This window comes from Hippopotamus amphibius, chromosome 8 (genome assembly GCF_030028045.1).
Source record: "Hippopotamus amphibius kiboko isolate mHipAmp2 chromosome 8, mHipAmp2.hap2, whole genome shotgun sequence".
NCBI lineage: Eukaryota > Metazoa > Chordata > Mammalia > Artiodactyla > Hippopotamidae > Hippopotamus > Hippopotamus amphibius.
The window spans coordinates 103,847,276-103,868,561 of record NC_080193.1 but is presented as its reverse complement, the minus strand read 5'-3'; the positions used below and the strand labels follow the sequence as shown (position 1 = coordinate 103,868,561).

The window sequence follows — 21,286 nt, the reverse complement described above, 5'->3', positions numbered from 1 at the left end:
AAGGGTAAGAGAGATGTATGTGTTCATTGAAATGTGACTTTATTTCTTACGGAGTATAATATTTTTATAATAATTATTAATTATTATTAATGATTAATAACTATGTTAATGATTATTATTTAACCATCAGTATTATTACTGCCAGCCCTACCCAGTTTACTCCAGCAGGGAAGCTGACATAATACACTAAGTCAGCCATTCACATTATTTGGGAAAAAGTCAGGGCAACAATACATAAACACACACACACACACAGACATATATACATATGTGTATATACACATATACATACCTGTGTGCTTACCTAATGTATGTAAGAACATTAATGTGGCCTAGCCTGTTTTCTAATTTAAAAAGCCAAAAAGCGTGAAAAAAATAATAAACTTTACACTGGAAATCTCAAAAAATAGAGGGTCCCGGAGCACAGCCAGCAGCTGTCCTTAAGCACCTCCCTTGAAAGCATGACCTGTGGCCTGCAAAGGCGTACATCTCGCTCGAGGTGATTGTAGGTGCAGAGCTTGGTGCAAACAAGGGGAGGCAAGCCCCTCGTGGAAGGCCTTTTTCATTCCTTTCCCCAGACTTATATTTCTTTGTAACCAATCATCTCTTCCAGATTGCACAAGCCTTCACCGAATCCATCAGTCTCTCAACTACTGGCTACTTCAAGTAAAGGATGTTTTTACTTTGGTTTAGATTACACTTGGGCAGGGGTGGTGTGTGCTCACCAGTCTGCACAGGTGCCTAAGAGCACTGGAGCTCTGGGCCCGGTGCTAACCCTCAGTCACGGGTCATGGGTCATAGGGTGGGGAGGGAGGTGGGGAGGGCCAGGGACTCCTAGGGGTCGCAGCTCTTTGCCGACCAGGAGGGACACCATAACTAGCTGCACACACTCTGACCCATCCCAGCAACGGCGCGCTGGAGGATAGGGGTCGGATGCCGTGGACCTTCTCCCCGTGTCTGCAGTGGTTCTCTTCCAATTCTGATCACCCTCAGGGGAAGGGGAGGAGGCCTTCAGCCATGGGGTGGGTGCTCTGTTCACTTCCGGGACCCAGGGCATAGCGAGTGGTCAGTCTGCTAGTGGGGAAAGTGCCTTTTCTTTTCATTCCTGACCTCTCTTCTCAGAGGCTACCAGACGAACATGGACTGGGAGAAGGAGGAAGGTGACGCTTTCCCATATTTTGTTTATGGAGCATCTTGTTCTGAGGTTGAAGTGGACTGTCTGACGGGGGCTCATAAGGTAGAGTCACGTGTGTGTTCACCATCTTCACAAACATTGTTTTCTGTGCTGTAAATCAACTTGATCTTCTCAGTGCAAGAACCAGGGACAGATATATAATTTGAGTAAAGATCCATGTTAGGTACGTAATATTCCCCATTGTGTGTTTTCTGTTGGTGCAGCTCCTCAGGACGGACATCTTCATGGATGCTGCTTTCAGCATAAACCCAGCCCTGGACATCGGACAGGTGCGTGATACCAGAACAGCCCCCACAGGGGCTTTTGCTTGGTTCCATTTAGACTATTATTTCCCAGAGTCCTCTAAATGTTGCTTACGCCTGGCGCAAGTATTCTGCAATATATACTATATATTACAGACACAAATAGATAAAATATTGGAAGAAAATTCAAGATAAAGTTAACGATGGTTGTCTTTGCATGGCAGATACATGCGGTTTATCCTGTTTTATAATCCTCTGTGCTTTCTAATTTTTCTTTAGTGGACATTAATATGTTCATAATTAGGGAACATTGTATAAATACATAATGAGAGAGTTACAGTAGTATTCATATCAATATTCAGTTTAAATAGACCACAATGTAGTGAAATATAAGGGAAAAAGAAATGCTTAAACAGTTTTTCCCCTCTTGCTGAATTTCTGATTTTTATCTCACAAATACATAAAATTAGCACATCCAAAGGCTTTTTAAATTTCGAGTTAAAAACTTTCCAGCTGTTGGCGTAGCTTTCCTTTTTTTCTAGCCTGTTAGAGTGGGTTCCAACAAACCATCCTCAGTAGCCCACCTGAGACCTACCAACCAGCTCCAGGTGAGGGGAGCCGGCTGGTCCTCAGTCCACACCTGAGGAGCAGTCTGGACAGGCTGAGCAGCTTGCTGTCATACCCAACAGACCTGCAGTGCCTTCATGTGCCCAAAGCTTCCCACTGTCCTAATTCCTAGGAGACTAGTTTATCTGGATTGATGCACTTATAAGGAACAAATGGGTCCCTCAGTATTTCTCAAAATGTGAGTCTCAGACTCTGCAACAGAAGCACCTGTAGTGTTCATTGGAAATGAGGATTCCTGGCCCACCCAGGCCCAGACTTGCTCCATCACAACTTTGCTAGGCTAGGACTTGGACTCTGCACATTTAATCTGCACCTGAAGTTCATTGCAAGTGGGTTAAGGCTTGAGAACCACAGCTAGCCCCAGGCCCTGCCTCCCATTCCCTTTTCTTCCCCTTCTCCCGGCTCATTCCTGCCTCTTTATTGCTTAAGCAAAGGCAGAAAGGGAAAGGTCATGATCAGGAAAACTTACATTTGTCCCATTGGAAAAGGAAAGAAAACCAGAAGTGCGTTAGACTGAAACTCTTGGAATTTGGTCTTTTCCTTTAGGGACAAGTATTTGGAAATATCCAAATTTAGTGTTTAAATGTGTTTGCCTTATTCTTTAATTTTACATTTCAATAAAATGCAAACTCTACTTCAGTTTTTTAACCTCCAGGCAGATACCCCTTTTAAACAAGACCCTCTTTTTCCTAAGAGCACAATCATTTATAAATAGAACATAACATGGCTTTTAAGAAAAAAAAATTAATTTAATAAAAATATTTCTTCCAACCCACCTTGGTTTAACATTGATCTACTCTTCATAGTAATTTATAAAGGGAAATAACAAAATCCAGAGATTATAAAAAATACAGTGTCCTGGTTCCATTTATTCTAGTTCATGTTTCTTTAATGTTAGCTTCTTTTTCAACTAATTCAACATTTACTGAGGATCCGTGTACCAGGTGCCATGCTGAGAACAGAATACAGGAAGGTCAGGCCTCAGTGTGCTTATAAACTAGTGACAGTGAAGCCAGAGTGAGGGCAACAAAGTGAACAGGGAAAATGCTCTCTGATGCCACCATGGTGGGGGAGTGTGTTCAAGATGCAGTGAGCCTGAAGGAAGCAGTCCCTAAGTCCACCTAGTGGGTGGTAGGAGGACCCAAAAGGCTTCTTTGACTGCTTGGAGGGTGAATAGGACTTTGCCAGGTGGACAAGCTGAGTGGGGAGCAGTGAAGAGAGTCAGGAGAAACTACATTACAAAGTCTTGGAGGTCCTGGGAACTCCCTGGTGGTCCAGTGTTTAGGATGCGGCACTTTCACTGCCGCAGCCTGGGTTCAGTCTCTGGTTGGGAAGTTAAGATCCCGCAAGCCTCGAAGCACGGCCAAAAACAAACAAACAAACAAACAAACAACAACAACAAGACACAAAGACTCGGAGGTCTGAACAGATCTGCTGGGCTTGGAGAACTACCCAGAACTTGACAAGTGTCAGGTACCTGAGGCGTGGGGTACCTGGCGAGAAGAGCTAGGGGTGAAGCCAGGCAAGATGCAGCCTCCAGATGCTGAGGCCCCTTTGTAAAGCCCACCACAATGTTCTCAAGAATGGCTTCCTGTGGTTCAGAGCTCCACTTTCAGTCACATTGGAACATTTATTCAACTGATAGCACATACTTATAAACCAGAATTTTTGCCTTGTAGGTTGAAGGAGCGTTTATCCAAGGCATGGGATTATACACCACAGAAGAACTGAAATACTCCCCAGAAGGCGTGCTTTATTCTCGGAGTCCAGACGACTACAAAATTCCCACCGTCAATGAAATACCCAAAGAGTTCCGTGTCACATTGGTGCGTTCTCAAAATCCCATAGCCATCTATTCATCCAAGGTAAGAACTTGAGACCGCTATATAAGTTTGCTAGGGCTGCTGTAACGAAAACCACAGACTGGGTTGTTTAAACAATGGAGATAGTTCTGGAGGCTGGAGGTCCAAGATGAAGATTTGATTTCCTTTGAAGCCTCTCTGTGGCTGGCAGATGTCCACCTTCTCGCTGTGCCCTTGTGTGATCATGTGTGCACGTACCTGATGTCTCTGTCTCTCTGTGTCCTAATATTTTCTCTCCTAGAAGGACACCAGTCGTACTGGATTGGGGCCTATCCTAAAAAAGTCATTTCAACTTATTTACCTATTTAAAGACCTTATCTCCAAATACAGTACTGAGGGTTAAGACTTCAATGTATGAATTTGAGGGAGCACAGTTCAGGCTATAACAACCTACTCTTTCAAGAAATAATGCGACAATCCCCTGAATTTGTTTACCCCTTGGAATTGCAAATCCCAAAAGGAGAAGGGAAAAAAGCAAGCATTCACTGACTTCAGAAGCCCAAGTAGAGGGACCTCCCTGGTGGCATGGTGGTTGGGAATCCTCCTGCCAATGCAGAGGACATAGGTTCAATCCCTGGGCAGGGAAGATTCCACATACCGTGGAGCAACAGGAAGGGTCAAGGAGGAGTCGAACATCTTGAGCCCTTAGGCTAAGGGCCACCATGAGATAAAACTGAAGTTGTAGGCAAATTTCACTGACCCAGAGCCTGCTTTTCTGCAACCTTCCCATGTCCTCTAGAATCAATTCTTTCTTGCCCATGCTGCCTCTCCCCACGCTCTCCCCAAGTCAGAATGAACTTTCATGCAGGTTTCTCACTGACAATTTACTCTGAGATGTTATTGGCCACTGATACGAGAGGTGTTGGCCCCAGGCTCCCTAGAACCGTGAGCTCTAACTGGTGCATAAAGACTTATGGCAAGGTCCTTGAACACGTGTGCAAAACACACAACTTCTCCAACTTAAGTTCTGTTCTGGGCTCACATCTGGCCCAACAGATGCCACCTTTAACCTCAGGTTATCAGTAAATTCCCTCTCTTTCTTAGGAGTAGGTCAAGGTTGGGAGGAAGGTGAGACTTCCTGTCTGAATGGCACCAGACTTTGATCAGGGACATTTCTAAAGTCCATCTTGACACAGAGCACAACCCAGCCCCTTGGGGTCTAGCTGCCTTTCTGCCAGTTCAGCTCTCTGCTCTCACCCCCACCCCCTCCTCAGAGGAAACCCCTCCTTCCTCCAGCTCTACCTCTCCCTCTACGTTTTTTTTTTAAAGATATTTCTTTTCTTTTTCTTTTTTTTGTTTATTGGCTGTGTTGGGTCTTTGTTGCTGCACGAGGGGTTTCTCTAGTTGCTGTGAGTGGGGGGCTACTCTTCGATATGGTACACAGGCTTCTCATTGCAGTGGTTTCTCTTGTTGCGGAGCACAGGCTCTAGGCACATGGGCTTCAGTAGTTGCAGCACATGGACTCAATAGTTGTGGCTCATGGGCTCTAGAGCACAGGCTCAATAGTTGCGGTGCACGGGCTTAGTTGCTCCGTGGCATGTGCTCTTCCTAGGGCAGGGATCGAACCCGTGTCCCTTGCATTGGCAGGTGGATTCTCAACCACTGCGCCACCTAGGAAGTCCCTCCCTCCACATTTGCTTCAGAGAGAAAACCACAGCCTGGAATGGCTTTATCTGCTTGGCCCTTGGTCCCGTTTCTCCACTAAAGCCCTGGAGGTAGACCAAGGACCAGACTACTATGAAGAAAGAAAGAAAAATCAGTACAAAGAAGCACTGCTGAATTATTCAGAATGTAATGTCACCACACTGTTAATTCAAAAGCACCCAATACACGTCAAGAAAGTTAACACACTTCAACAGTCCACCCTCCAGAGGCAACCACCTCACCACCTTTCAAGCTCAGCTGCAAAGATTGTTGTTGTTTTGTTGTGGTTTTGAATTAAATGCAAATGGTCTGGAGCCCAAGTTGGAGTATCCTAGAGGGCACTGAGGACTTCCATCTCCAGAACGTTACCTGGGTGGGAGAGCAGGAGATCGTAACTGCCCGCTCTCCTGATGTCCTGGGGCATTTTCATGAGCTACTCTGAGGAGGACCCCACGCACAAATCAGCACGGGGGTGGGAGGGATGGATTCGATTCTGGTAATTCTGATGCACTCCGCTCGGAGGCTTACAGTGCCAGGAGAGGTGAGCGTGCGTGTGCGTGTGCGTGTGTGCGTGTGCGTGTGCGCGCGCGCACGCGTGTACGCAGATTCGTCCTAAAAGACCCATGCATTTCTGACAGCCTTCTGTTCTCCGTCTCAGGGGCTGGGTGAGGCTGGAATGTTCTTGGGATCCTCCGTGTTGTTCGCCATCTATGATGCAGTGGCTGCTGCCCGCAGAGAGAGGGGGCTGACCAAGACCTTCATCCTGAGTAGCCCAGCAACCCCTGAGCTGATTAGGATGGCTTGTGTGGATCAGTTCACCGACGTGGTAAGCCTGGTGAGGGGAGGTCCCTGTCATAATCACCCCCTACGTGGACTTTCAGGTTCTTGGTGTGGCTTTGATAACCAGGGAAAAATCACAGGGCAGGTTCATCTTTTCTAATGAAAATTCTCATTCTCCCTCCACTTGCTACTTCCTATATGCTTCAAACTGCAAACACAACTGCAAAGCGAGTGACCCTCTTCAAATGACGGTTTAATGTTTCAGACCCCAAATAAAAGCACACTTAATTGAGCCAGTGCTCATAGCAAATGGACATGCTAGGTTACCTCTTTAAACATTTTGTAAGATGCAGTTAACGTGATATTTTCATTACTTCACTAACTTAGGTTAAATAGATATCAGATCAGGTCAATTCAGAAAATATGTGTTAAGCAAACTAATAAAAATAACAAATGAAAATATCAGGTCACTGGGCACACTTTGATATGCCTTGTATCACACACTAATTGAACATAGTTCAACTTTCCAGCTGCTAAAAATATATCTTGAACTATCATCAGAGGCTATTCCTATATTGAAATGCTTACTGCAGCCCTAAATGAGTCTCTGGTATAAAATTAGAGTGCACTATATGCCTTTGAAATTACAGGGCTTCTGAATAAGATGCATCTTATCCCAAACATAAGAAGTGTATGAGGATAAGGAGATTTATGACTCAAGGATTGAAAGAAGTATGAAAATTATATAATTTTAATAGGAATAAAATGGATATTGACTTGTTCTTTTTTAAAAACAATTTTTCTTCTGAATTACAACTGTTCTCATATAACAATATTTTATTAATAACTATCTTTCTTCTTTTGATCTTTTTTTAGATTCCCAGAGATGATCCTTCAACATTTACACCTTGGTCCATCCATGTGTCTTAATCCTACATTTCCCTCAGAAAATGAAAGAATACATGATTGACCTTAAAATTTTCAAACCCGAACAAAATATAGGTTGGCTCCCAACTGTCAAGGATAACTTTAGCATCTTTAAATTATTCTCTGTGGTTTAGGTCACTGCATGATTGTGCTTTAGGGTGCAAATTTTCACCAAGAGCTATAATGAAGCTTAGAGTCAAAAATTCTCCTTTCATTTGTATTATCCTGAAGATCTACAGCATCATGGTTTTAAAATATGGTGGAGTTGCCACTACCCTGTAACAATTCAAGAGAGACTGCCTGTACTTTGTTCTACAGAAATCTGCTCACCCCCAAAATCATCTACCCCGAAAACTCTTGGGATTGGATTCCCCAAAGTCAATGGTGTGCTGGTAATAACCAGCTCCCCTGGAAAAATCCAAGATTTCTAGTGTTTGCCAATTTCCACGGTGTAAATACTCCCACACTGGCCAACTCCAAGCCACTGACATGAGGTCTCTGAATGCAGAGTTGGAAGAGATGCTAGAAATCGGCTCGTGATCTCCAGCACTGCACGCCCACCACAGTCCCCAGGTTCCTGCCACTCCCATGCATCCCATTCAGATGGGGCTTAGAGAAGTAAGCCATCAGGAGCGTCCAGCTGATCCTCATCTGCCATGAGCAACATGCATGGTACAATGTCTTCCTTACCCGGGAAACGACACAGTATAGAACAGCTATCTCAAATCACTCTGGTAGCCCTTGGTTTGGCTTAGTGTCTAAAAGGTGAAGTCAGTACCACCTTTCTTTTGCCACATCAAGGTGCCACAAAATCCTCAGGGTTCTCTTTCAGTTATTTCTTAGCTATTTTACATTGCCTTTTCCTGAGCAAATGCAGTCTTATGCCAGAGAAGATGTTCAGTCCCCTGTAAGGTTTGAAAACACAAATAAACTAAATCATTTGTTGGGATTTATGTGCTAGATATGAAAGCTCTGCATTTATTAATAGTAATTTTGTGGGAGAAGAATAAGCATGTAGCAATGGTTTATGCATGTGTGAAACCATATTGGAAGAAGAGAAGGCTGGTGGTAGAAAGAAAAGGGTCACCAGTCAGCCTCTTACTCTAAGAGGAGTAGGTGTGTGTGTGTGTGTGTGTTTAAGTGTCTTTTAATTCACTCAATAATCTAGATTCTCTGGAATCCAGCCCATAAAAACTCACTGTGCCAGACAGAATAGTAAAAATAGGGTCACTGTATATTTTTCTAGCAGTAAAATAAGAAGACACATTAGTCACAAACATAAATTAATTTTAAAAGTATTATACTTCTTAGACTGTGTGGGCAAGGCCTTGATAACAGTTTTACAAAATAAGTCTGGTCACTTCAGTAGTATTTAACTTGAAGAATTGGAGTTGGAGAGGAAGAATTTATGAAAATACTGCACTATAAAGGATAGCAAGTTTCAAACATACAGTTGCTATTCTAATGCATTTAAAATTTGACAATTTATAGTACCTTAGAAACTTAATCTGCCTTACTAATTTCTAAATATCTTATTGTCTGTCTAATTTTAAATGTTCTTACAGTGATAGTTGAGCTAAAAGTGTAAGATATAACCAGTGGACTCTAAACAGTCAAGCAGCCTTCCAGTGATAAAAGCACGGGGTCATTATTAACTCTGGGCAAAACTGCTAGTGCTTGTTACTCTTGGAAACCTACCTTTGCTGTTGCTTAATTGTGGGCTCAAGAAAAGTTTGTCAGAAGAGCAATAATCATGCCACATGCTACACTTGCTGCATTTGTCCTGTCAACGTGAAGGACACACGGGGCCAAGGCTGTCTCACTTTTCTAGGACCAAAGGCTTATGATGGAACAGTTTTGTGGTGGGAAGGGATTTGATTTCTCTTAGCATCTTGACCCTGCAGACACACGCATGCTCTTGGGTTTTAGAAATGGGAAAGGTCAAAAAGAGGGACAGTTCAAAAGGGGCAAGAGGGCTTGGATATCTACGTTGTTTCTTGCACGTAGGAAACTCCTCCACACTCGATGCTTTCCATGTTGTAAATTGGCCATGTCCTGAACACATTCAGAGCTGGAGGTATCACAAGTTGAGTTTTCTTGAAGCAGGTGCTGAGACAGAGTTTAGGGAGCAGGATGTTTCTTAGGGAGCAACACCTGAGAAGGGAAGGTTGAGGAAGCAGAATTGGGCAGAGGGAGCAGTGGAGCTGATGAGGCCCCTTAAAGCATCAGGAACTCAGAGGGGAGCCCTGGAGCCAGCACTGCCTTATGGAGTTGTCCCGCTCTGGCTGAAATGGACAGTCCTGTGTATCCACGAGTGACTCAGTCACCCACATCAGGCCTGCCCGGAGAAGCTCAATCTTGTCTGCCCCGAGGCAGATCCTGAGGGCACTGACAGCTGGAGACCTGTGCTGACAACACTCCCCACTGCAGGGCAGCAAGTCCTTCCTCCATGGGGAACCGCCAGCTCACCTCCAGTTTACTGTACTAATCTACCAAAGTGATCCTTCCTGATTTGTGAGTTTATTGATATGCAAATCTTACATGGGTACAAGTAGTAATTCACACTTAGTTATACATTGGATAAATTGCCTGTATAGAAAAGAATAATTTTACATTCAAAGAAATACACAATTTACACATATATAACATTTCAATATTTTAAGTCAGTACTTGCCCCAGAAATTCCATGTTATATGTTTGCTGTAAGCTTTCCTTACTTATTCAGATGAATTTGATTAAATCCAGTTATCAGCACACTGTGCCAGATGCTGTTATTAATTACAAATAAAACCTCAGAAAAAAAAAAACCGAGGTTTTAAAACTCTTACCTGAGTTTTATTATCTGGAATTGATACTAGTTCAAGAAAATTGATTTGCTCTGAATAAATAAGTGACCTGGTAAAAGTGTTCAAGAAGATACGACTTTCTACAGTGTGCTAAAACTTGGAGCCCTGGGGCTAACAGATGTAAGAATGTAAGAAGCATTATAAGAAAGCACAGATTTATCTCCCAAAGGGAATGACTGTGTTAATTGTAATGTTTAATGTTTTCCAAAAATTACACTCAAAGAACTTTGCTCCTCAGGTCAATCAATTAATTCACTTGCTAGGAAATTCACTATAAGATACTCCCTCTTTGTCATTTATTAGACTCACATATATGATCGGATCTACTTTTAGATTTTTTTTACTGTTTCCAGTGACCTACTTGTTCCATCCTATACCAATACCATATTAATTTGAGTACTGTGGGAAGTTCTCCCTCACTCTTTTCACATTCTTCTTGTGGCCCTTCCCTAAAAACGTAGGTGGGATTCTAAATAGAATTTTATTAAATTTATATATTAATTTTAAGAGAATTGACTACTTATATTGACCTTGCATCTAAGAGCATTATACGTCATTCCACATGTAGATTTTTGTTTCATGTGTAGATCCTATACTTTTAAATTTTTTTGGTTAGAATAGAGAGCCCAGAGATAAACCCATGCACATATGGGCACCTCATCTTTGACAAAGGAGGCAAGAATATACAATGGAAAAAAGACAGCCTCTTCAATAAGTGGTGCTGGGAACATTGGACAGCTACATGTAAAAGAATGAAATTAGAACACTTCCTAACACCATACAGAAAAATAAACTCAAAATGGATCAAAGACCTAAATGGAAGGCCAGACAGTATAAAACTATTAGAGGAAAGCATAGGCAGAACACTCTATGACATAAATCAAAGCAAGATCCTTTTTGACTCACCTACTAGAATAATGGAAATAAAATCAAAAATAAACAAATGGGACCTAATGAAACTTAAAAGCTTTTGCACAGCAAAAGAAACCATAAACAAGAAGACAACCGTCAGAATGGGAGAAAATATTTGCCAATGAAGCAACTGACAAAGGATTAATCTCCAAAATATATAAGCAGTTCATGCAGCTCAATATCAAAAAAGCAACTAACCCAACCCAAAAATGGGTGGAAGACCTATATAGACATTTCTCCGAAGAAGACATGCAGATGGCTAACAAATATATGAAAAGGTGCTCAGCATCATTAATCATTAGAGAAATGCAAGTCAAAGCCACAATGAGGTATCACCTCACACCAGTCAGAATGGTCATCAACAAAAAATCTAGAAACAAATTTTGGAGAGGGTGCAGAGAAAAGGGAACGCTCCTGCCCTGTTGGTGGGAATGTAAATTGGTACAGCCACTATGGAAAACAGTATGGAGGTTCCTTAAAAAACTAAAAATAGAACTACTATATGACCCAGCAATCCCACTACTGGGCATATACCCTGAGAAAACCATAATCCAAAAAGAAACATGAACCACAATGTTCATTGCAGCACTATTCACAATAGCCAGGACATGGAAGCAACCTAAATGCCCATCAACAGAAGAATGGATAAAGAAGATGTGGCACATATATACAATGGAATATTACTCAGCCATAAAAAGGAATGAAACTGAGATATTTGTAGTGAGGCAGATGGACCTAGAATCTGTCATACAGAGCAAAGTAAGCCAGAAAGAGAAAAACAAATACCATATGCTAACTCATATATATGGAATCTTAAAAAATGGTACTGATGAACCCAATGATGGGGCAGGAATAAAGATACAGATGTAGAGAATGGACTTAAGGACATGGGGCAGGGGGGTGGGGGTTGGGGAGGGGGGTGCAAAGGGGAAGCTGGGGTGAAATAAGAGTACCATTGACATATATACACTACCAAATGTAAAATAGATAGCTAGTGGGAAGCTGCTGCATAACACAGTGAGATCAACTCAATGATGGGTGATAACTTAGAGGGCTGAGATAGGAAGGGTGGGAAGGAGTCTCGGGAGGGAGGGGATATGGGGATATACGTATAAACAGCTGATTCACTTTGTTGTACAGCAAAAGCTGACACAACAACGTAAAGCAATTATATTCCAATAAAGAACTTAAAAAAAATTTTTTTGGTTGAATTAATTTTTAAGTACTCTACGTCTTGGAACTACTGTGAATGGAAATTTTTCCACTTCCATTTTTAAGTGTGTATTTACATAATAACAAAAACTATTAGTTTTTCAACATTTATATTACATCCAATCACTAGATCAAGTTTTCCTCTCTTCCAATGTTTATATCAATTTATACAAGTTATCTCATTTTTCCATTATTTTACTACATCTATTATAACCTCTGAGGCAATGTTATTCAATTATGGTAAGAAAGGGCATCCCTAGCTAATCCTTGATTTTAATTGAATTTTTTTAAATTTTTTCCTGTAAGGATAATATTAATTACTATTTTTTGTAAGTACTGTTATTTCATTAGTTTCTTCCTATTGTCTTTGATTTAGAGTATTTCTTAGGAATGGCTGCTGAATGTTATCAAGTAACAGTAGCATCTGTGGGGGGATTGGGATGGGATGAATTGGGAGATTGGGATTGCCATATATACATTATTAACAAGAAAAAAATATCAGATTGTACAATTTAAATATATGCAATTTATTGTATGTCAGTTATATCTCAATAAAAGTTCTTTAAACAAAATAAATAAATTAAAAATTTTAAAAATAATAAAAATTAAATTCAATTTTAAAAAACTTAATAGCATCTATCAATTTGATTAGTTTTGATCCTTTTTTCTTTTTTTTTTAGCTCTTTATTGGAATATAATTGCTTTACACCATTGTGCCAATTTTTGCAGAACAACAAAGTGAATCAGCTGTATTTATACATATATTCCCATATCCTCTCCCTCCCAAGACTCCTTCCCACCCTCCCTGCCCAGCCCTCTAAGTCATCACCCATCATCGAATTGATCTCCCTGTGTTATGCAGCAGCTTCCCACTAGCTATCTATTTTACATTTGGTAGTGTATATGTCAGTGGTACTCTCTTACTTCGTCCCGGCTTCCCCTTTGCACCCCCCTCCCCAACCCCCACCCCCCTGCCCCGTGTCCTCAAGTCCATTCTCTACATCTGCACCTTCATGCTTGCCCTCCACTGGCTTTGTTGCTCCGCAGCATGTGGGATCATCCCAGACCAGGGATCGAACCCGTGTCCTCTGCACTGGTAGGTGGATTCTTAACCATTGCGCCACCAGGGAAGCCTGATCCTTTCTTTTCTTGATGTAACAAACTAAGTTAAATTTTTAAATGTGGTAAATTTCTGATATTGAATGGCATTTGTGTCCCGGAAACAAGCCTTACTTGCTGTACTATCCCTTAGTACGTTGCTGGATTCTATTTACTAATATTTTATTTAGAATTTTTGTGTTGACATTCATAAGCAGAATTATTCTACAATTTTTTGTATTGTCTGTGTTAGGTTTCACTACTAAAACTTTACTAGGCTTATAAGATGAACTGGGGATAATTTCCATTGTATATGATCTGGGAGAATTTAAATAACATTGGTATTATCTTAATAATTATGTAAAATTCATCTGTAAATACATTTGTTCCTGATGCTTTATTCAGTGATAGAGCTTTAATCTTTTCCATTCTCTCGCATAATAAATTGTCTTGTTGTTTACATTTGCCTGTTATGTCTTTGACCCATCTATATTTCATCCTTTCTTTTTCACTTTAAACATGTTTCTTAGTATATATATATATTTTTGGGGGGCGGGGGTGTCTTTTCCTAATCCAATCTGCTAGTCATTATTTTTAAGTGGTAATAGTTACTTCACTTCTATATCTTATAATTATTTAAAGTGCTTAATTTTTATATTTATTTATACATATAAAATATAGCAAATTACATAATTAATGTCATATTTATATAATTCAGACTTCCTCTTCTCTTCACCTTTTTTTTTTTTTAACTTTTTTTTTTCATTGGAGCATAGTTGTTTTACAATGTTGTGTTCCTCTTCACCTTTCTTATTGGGGTTGTTTTTTGTTTGATCCTTCTCTTAGGTAAGGTGGTTGTTACCCTGGCAGGAATACTTAGCTCCACTGACAAGGTCTCAATTGCCCTTCTCTCCTCTCGGAAACCAAACCTGCAGCTGCTCGTCTCCTGCCTGCTGGCATCCACGTGGCAGCAAGAAGTTTGATGCCAGGCTGAGTCTCTTTCCTTCATAGAAAACTTGACCCTTCCACCTAGCACTGTGTAAGAAATTCTCTTTATCCTGGGAGTTCAGACATGGTGTCGGGGACGTCCCATGTGTGTCTTTCTCGTCCATCCAGCCTGGAACTTGAGGAGAGTTTCCAGTCTCCAGACTCAGATGTCTCTTCAGCTCACAGAAAGCGTCTTCAGGTGTTAACGGTTGCTTCTCCCTTATTGCTGTTGCCCCCTCAGCTGTCCGGCTCTTCATGCTTTCCCTCTTGCGTGTAGGCTGCAGCTCTCTCGTCTGGCCCTTCATGATTGCTGTTCCGCATGTCTTCACTCTCTGCTCCGGTGTACGCGTTGTACTTTGTTTCCCAGTCGCTGACTTGGGCTTCCTGTCTCTCCCAAGCCTGTGGTGGTTGCCACCATTCCTCCGTGTTCCCTGATTATGGACACATCGCTCTCATCGGCCTCCATAGACTGAATTGTTTGTTAGTTGGTTGGTTGGTTTTTTCCTTGAGAAAGTCTTGGGGGCAGGGGTTCTCTTAGTCCACTGGGGACTATGAGCAAACACTATAGAATAGGTGGCTTACAAAGAGCAGACATTTATTTCTTATAGTTCTGGAGGCCAGAAGTCCAAGATCAAGGCACGGGAGAGTTGGTGTCCAGTGAGCACCCGCTCCCTGGCTCACAGACTGCTGTCTTCTAGCTGTATCCTCACTTGGTGGAAGAGGCAAGGGAGTTCTCTGGGGTCTCTTTTACTTTTTTAAATTTTTTATTTATTTATTTATTGGCTCTGTTGGGTCTTCGTTGCTGCACGTGGGCTTTCTCAGTTGCAGTGAGCGAGGGCTACTCTTCGCTGTGGTGCACAGGCTTCTCATTGCGGTGGCTTCTCTTATTGCAGAGCACTGGCTCTAGGCACACAGGCTTCAGTGGTTGTGGCACATGGGCTCAATAGCTGTGGCTCACGGGCTCTAGAGTGCAGGCTCAATAGTTGTGGCACACGGGCTTAGTTGCTCCGCAGCATGTGGGATCTTCCTGGACCAGGGCTCAAACCCGTATGCCCTATGTTGGCAGGCAGATTCTTAACCACTGCACCACCAGGGAAGTTCCTGGGGTCTCTTTTATAAGAACACTAATCCCATATATGACAGTTCTGCCCTCATGACCTCATCACTTCCCAAAGCCCCCCACTTCCTAATACCATCACCTTGGGGGTTAGGATTCAACGTATGAATTTGGGGGGACACAAACATTCAGACCATAACACTCCACCCCTGGCCTCCCAAAATTCATGTCCTCATCTCATATAGGCAAACTGTGAACCTAGGAAATCAAACATGCTATGTGCTTTCCAAATACAGTGGTGGGACAGGCTTAGGATAGACATTCCCATCCCAACAGGCAGAAACAGGAAAGAAAGGGATGGCAGGTCCAGAGACGTCCAAATCCTTAAGGCTCCAGGATCATCCCCTTTGGCGAGATGCTCTACCCTCCAGGCCCACTGGGGCTACGATCTGCCTTCAGGACCCACTGGGTAATGCTCCCGCCCCCTCAGCTCTGCTGGGCAGGAATTGGGCCCAGTGCCTCCGCTGGGCATTGCCCCAGTAGGGTCTGTCTGCCTCGGTCCCGCCCCAGGCTGTGCTCTGCTTGGTGGCCAGCACAGCTGCAGGTGGCTCCACCCCTCAACAGCAGGCAGAGGTAGCCACGCCCCAGCTGGTGCACTCAGCAGGCAGGTGGAGGCTGTGCAGCTCGGTGTAGCCAGAGACCCTCACCTCACCAGCCGGGCGGGGAGTGGAGCCCACGATGTGAGCACAGAGCAGCCGCAGCCCCTCCTTTGAAATTATTCTGCCTCCCAGGCCCTTGTACTCTGGGCCTCTGATGGAAGGGGCAGCCCTGATGAGGGCTGCACTTCAATAATCGTTCATTTCTTGAATTCAAATTAACAGTTGTCCCTCCCAACAGCTCTCTTGCTGAGTGTGTTGTATTTTGAATGATGCTCTCTCTAACTCTTGGGTCTGTATGGGTTTCCAAGGGCTGCTCTAACGAAATATCACACGCTGGCTGGCTTAACACAACAGAAACGTATCCTCTCACTGTTCTGAAGGCTAGAAGTCTGAAATCAAAGTGTCGACAGGGCCTTACCTCCTCTGAGCGCTCAGGGAAGACGTCTCCCCTGTGAATCCCTAGGTTGCGGTGGTTTCCAGCAATCCTTGGTGTTCCCTGGCTTATAGAGACATCACCCCAATCTTGCTTCCATCCTCACGTGTCTGTCTTCCCTCCGTGTATGTGTGCCTGTCTCCAAATCTCCCTTTCTGTAGAAGGACACCAGTCACTGGATTTAGGGCCCACCCTAATCCAGTTTGATTATACCTATAAAGACCCAGTTTCCAAATAAGATCACATTGGGAAATGCATGCAGTTCAGTCTCCAACAGGCCCGCTTGAATTTTTATCTGTCAGCTCACTGGGCCCCAGCCTAGCTATTGGGGTACCCTAAAAGGCAGCAGGCTATTAAAGCCAAAGTGACCCCGATCCACGCCGTGGGCTGGCCGGGCAGAAGCTGGGCCGGCGCCCTACTGGGGAAGCTGCAGGCGGCTCACGGCCCTGCCGCTGCCTTGTTCCCCCCTGTACTCGCCCAGACCCACCTGGACGGCCCATGTGGCTCTCCTGGCCTCCTCTTCCCATGAATGTCACACTTTCTCTCCATGCCCCACCTGCACCCCAAAGGACCAGACTCTCCTCCAGATGCACCGTTTTAAGGTGAAGATATCCAGGTTCTCCCTCAGCCTAGAACCCCACCCCTAAGGCCCAAGGCCCCACTGGCACCTCGCTTCCCACAAGCCCAGCAGCCGCCTGGCTCAGCAGAGGCCGGAAGATTGGAGCTGGGAGGGGCAGCGAGGGGACCTCACAGTCAAAGAGGTTGAGAATGGAGGGTCTAGAATATGGACGTGTAACGGCCAACCCAAGGTCATTGAATGACCAGCCTAGGGGTCCTAAAAAGTGCCCGTGGTGGGTCTGCTTGGCAGTGTCCCACCTTTGGGTTTTGAAGAGCTCACGACAGAAGGCAGCCGCCAGGGACACAGAAGTCGTGGCCGGCGCTTTTCCATTTACATCAGCGAGCAAGACTTGTTACAGTTTTTTTTCCCAGAAATAGGTTTGTTTGAATTGTTGGGGAGGGGAGTGTCATTTCCAATATTAATTCTTTCATTGGGTAACAGGGATTCTTTGATGTAACTCATAAGACCTCTTTTATAATAAACATACAAGCACCTGGGTCAATAGATGTGGCGTTTCTCTCAACCACGATGGGAACAATCCATTTAAAGTAAAGAAATTCAATCTTCCCTTTTCATTAAATTAAAAAAAAAAAAAGCAGTGAGGTTTTTTCCCATTGTCTTGAATAAAATCTGAAAAGCAGAAAAACTTAGCCCAGGCAACCTCCTGTCTTCCTAGTGTGAACAACCTTTGTTCCGTCTGCACTCAGCTCCCCAGAGCCCGGCAGGTTTCTGGAGGAGAGAAAACCAGAGGACTTCAGGCCTCGCCCCCAGCCCTTGGGGCTAAGCAGTAACCTTTTTAAAAATTTGTTTACACGTCACAAGATATCATTCAAGCAAAAGGTTCCCTGCTGAAACATGTTTGAAAAACACTTCTCTAAAGTCATTGAAGGTCAGTTTCCAGTTTCCCAGCAATGAATGTATTTAAGTACTTATGTCTTCCAATTCTAATAACTAATCCGGCATTAGTACTCTAAAACTGATCTTCTCCAGTAAATGCTTGTGTATTATATTGACACTAAAGGAGTCATTCCTATAAATGTTGAAACTCCATGACTCATGCTTTTTGTTGGCAGCATCCGTGATGCTGTAAATGAGAATCGTGTGCTTTTTGCAGTCATTGGCTGCTCTGTTTTAAAGGGCAGAGTGAGGTGGTGCACAGACTGTGGACCCTTAAACAGTCCCTGTGTCAGTTTTCCCCTGAGTGGAAGCAGCCGGGGGAAGGGCCGCGGTCTCCACACGCCACTTTTCCTCTCTCTGCCTCTCTGCTCCATTCTCAGTTCTCTCAACATCAACTCTTAGTCCTCTTGCAGGTCTCCGTGTCACATGCTCAGGGAGGCTTTCCCTGATCCCTCCCCGCAAACAAAGCTAATCCCCTGTTCTATGCTTCTCACAATGGTTGATATTTAATTACATGCTGTCTCTCTTAGTAACCATAAACTCTTTGGGGGAAGAAAACACGCAGATCTTGTTTTCCACTGTGCCTCTACCACATTGCGGAATGCCTAGGGCCAGGTAGATGCTTAATAACTGCCGAGTGAATGAATGAATGAACGATCACTAATGCTCCTTCGTTTAAAGTATTTGGGGTTATGAGCCAGGCATTCGTGAACCCCTGCCGTGCACACGTTGTTACCCATGCTGAGCACAGTGGGGGATACAACCAGCTATTGAACCTCCAGGAGCTTATTACCTAATTGCGAAAATGAGATACGAACATGGATAAGACAACCAACGATTAGAGCAGATTAGAGACTAGTTTCCTGGTTCCTGGTTTGCAGAGGCTTTTGGAATTGAGAGAAAGGAGAGAGGGGAGGTTTGATGCTGCTTTTTGATGGTAAATAGAGAAAGAGGGGGGTAGCAGGATGAACAACCACAGTGGGACAGGGACAGGGTTGCTACCACTGCAGACACGGAAGAGCCTTTTCTGGTCGCTTTACCGGTACTCACTGGGCATTTACTCTGTGGCAGCACCACTCCAGGCCTGGGATACAGCGGTGGCCTCGGGGAGCTCACGTTCTAGTGGAGAAAGCACACAGCAGGGGAAGCAGCATCCACATCCGGTAGGACGGAGCGCCGCGAAGGAAACAAAACGGAGCTGCTAGCAGAGTGAGGGGCGCGCTCCTCCAGACGGGGGGGTCGCGGAAGAGCTCAGGCCCAAGTAGCAAGACGTCAGCGCCAGGCCAACACCTGAGAGAGGAGACGTCGAGGCAGGACGGGTAGCACGCACCAAGGCCTAGGGCAGGAAAGAACTCGGCGCGTTCAAGAAGCGAGGAAAGGCCAGTGTGGCAGACACGACAACCAAGGGAGAAAGAGGGGAAGCTGTGCTCAGAGCGGGGCGGGCCCATCCCACGGGGCCTCCACGGAAAGCATGAGGGGTCTTGCCAAGTGCAGCGGGGGCCGCTGGGAGGTTCCAAGGAGAGGTGCCAGGGTTGAGTAGAAGAATGACGGTGAGAGGAATAGTTTGGCTGGAGCAGGAGACTTTTCTGAACAGCGAGAAAATCTGGGGCCAGAAGGAGGGACAGATTGTGGAGGGCTTTGCACACTGGGCTGAGGAGTTTGGACCTTATGCCCCAGGCCTCCGAGGGCTCCTGAGGGTATTTGTAGCAGGAGCACCAGGATCAAAAAGGCTGACCTGAAGGTCCTTCCTAACTCACGGCATGACCTCCAACTTCTCCTCCCATGACCCTGTTGTGGATTTATTCAGCAACTTTTTAATACATGTGAAACACCACATACACACCCAGATGTGTACACATGTGTGTAAACCTTCGTCTCCATGGGTATATGAAGCAGGTACGCCTGGGACCCAGGAATTAGAACTGTAAAGAGTTGGAAGCTGCCAACTCTATTTGACCCAGAGCGTTTTCTAGAATAGCTCTGCAGGGAAGGATTCTGAAGCCACATCTGGACCAGGTGGGAAAGAGGCTCGTCCTCCATCAGCCACGTCAGCCAGGTCAGGAGGATGCCAGGTCCTTGCCGTCTCTGGCCTGAGGCATCACCGCACCGTGAGTTCACCTTAAGACAACAGGAGGATGACGACGGGGAGCCGGGAGTGGTGGTGAACGGAGAGGTCTTGCCTCCTCTCCTGAAACCAGACCGCACGGGCAGCGGCCCGCTTCACCCATTCGTGAAGCCCATCCTGGGCATTCCTTTCACTGGATGAATAAGAACTGCTTGATTTTTATCCACAAATATCTAACTGGAGATCTTCAAACAGATCAAAATGATATTTTTTTTAATTAATGGATCTGTCTATACATTTACGGGTGTTTTAAGCCAGAGAGCTTGGGTTTAGTTCCCATTTGCCACTTACTTTCTGCATGACCCTGAGCTACTGATCTCGCCTCTCTGGGCCCCAGTTTACCTGTTGGGTGGTTGCCTAGACCGGATCGCTGTTTTCCAGTGGAATACTCCTGTGGGCAAGGAGGCAGGAGGAAGGGCACGGAGGGGCTGGGTAGATGTACCATCCCACACCTCCACAGCAGGACACAGACTGGGCTTATCCATAGGATTTCCTATGACGAGACATCTCTGCAGCTAGAATTAGAAAACCGTTGGGGCAAGTGGGAAGTCTCTGAAAGCCCACTGCTGCCTCTCCCATCTCCCTGGGGCGGAGGCAGCATGCAGAGTGGGTGTAAGTTTAGACGGTTGTTTATCGTTTTCACACTGAAACCCCCCAACCTCCGAGGAAGCAGGAAGAGGTGTGGGCTACTCATGAGCGAGCTTCGAAGCCAGGATTGGTGGGAGGCAAAGTGAGGAATGAACTGGGAGGCCGGGCCACACAGGTGCCCTCAACATAAAAGGCCACAAAGCAAGGGAGTCTCCACCCTCTGCCCTGCTCTCTGCAGCTCCAGGCTGTCTTCTTCCTCACAGGGAGGGATTTCAGTTGCTCAGAACTAAATCCTTTCTGCTCCTTCCCACGGCTGGTGCCAAAGAGCATTGTCACCTGGAGCCGTAAGGAGAAACTCATCTGCGGGTGCAATGCCTTGCCCATCGAGATCGGACGCGTTGGTTTTCTTTGTGAACGGGAGGAAGGTAAGTTTTGGGTGTCATTACCATAGTTTGCAGAGACAGTAGGAAACTTCTAGTGTGAGGGGAGCCCTTGTGGCCTGTTTGGGTTGAGACCCCTCCAGTCTGGGACAGGAAGCCAGAGACTGGGAACCAGGCTAATCTGGCCTGTCCGCCA

At 44.7% G+C, this 21,286-nt stretch overlaps 2 protein-coding genes across 11 annotated transcripts in view; both read left to right on the top strand.

The window, feature by feature from the left end:
• The first annotated feature begins 67 nt into the window (after positions 1–67).
• Positions 68–8,226, top strand: LOC130859642 (aldehyde oxidase 4-like). The gene is made up of 6 exons (XM_057747229.1): positions 68–666; positions 1,123–1,237; positions 1,399–1,464; positions 3,744–3,929; positions 6,229–6,396; positions 7,227–8,226. Exons 2-6 carry the CDS (start codon positions 1,139–1,141, stop codon positions 7,278–7,280), a joined length of 573 nt encoding a protein of 190 aa, XP_057603212.1. The 5' UTR covers positions 68–666; positions 1,123–1,138; the 3' UTR covers positions 7,281–8,226.
• A 12,821-nt stretch (positions 8,227–21,047) lies between these two features.
• LOC130859041 (aldehyde oxidase 2) overlaps positions 21,048–21,286 on the top strand; it is a 77,493-nt gene continuing 77,254 nt past the window's right edge. For all 10 annotated transcript variants that reach the window (XR_009055154.1, XM_057746285.1, XM_057746283.1 and 7 more), the window contains exon 1: positions 21,048–21,135. Coding sequence is in view for 9 of the 10 variants with exons in the window: in XM_057746285.1 (XP_057602268.1) it covers positions 21,082–21,135 (54 nt within the window). In the remaining variant the exon portion in view is untranslated. The remainder of the gene's footprint in view (positions 21,136–21,286) is intronic.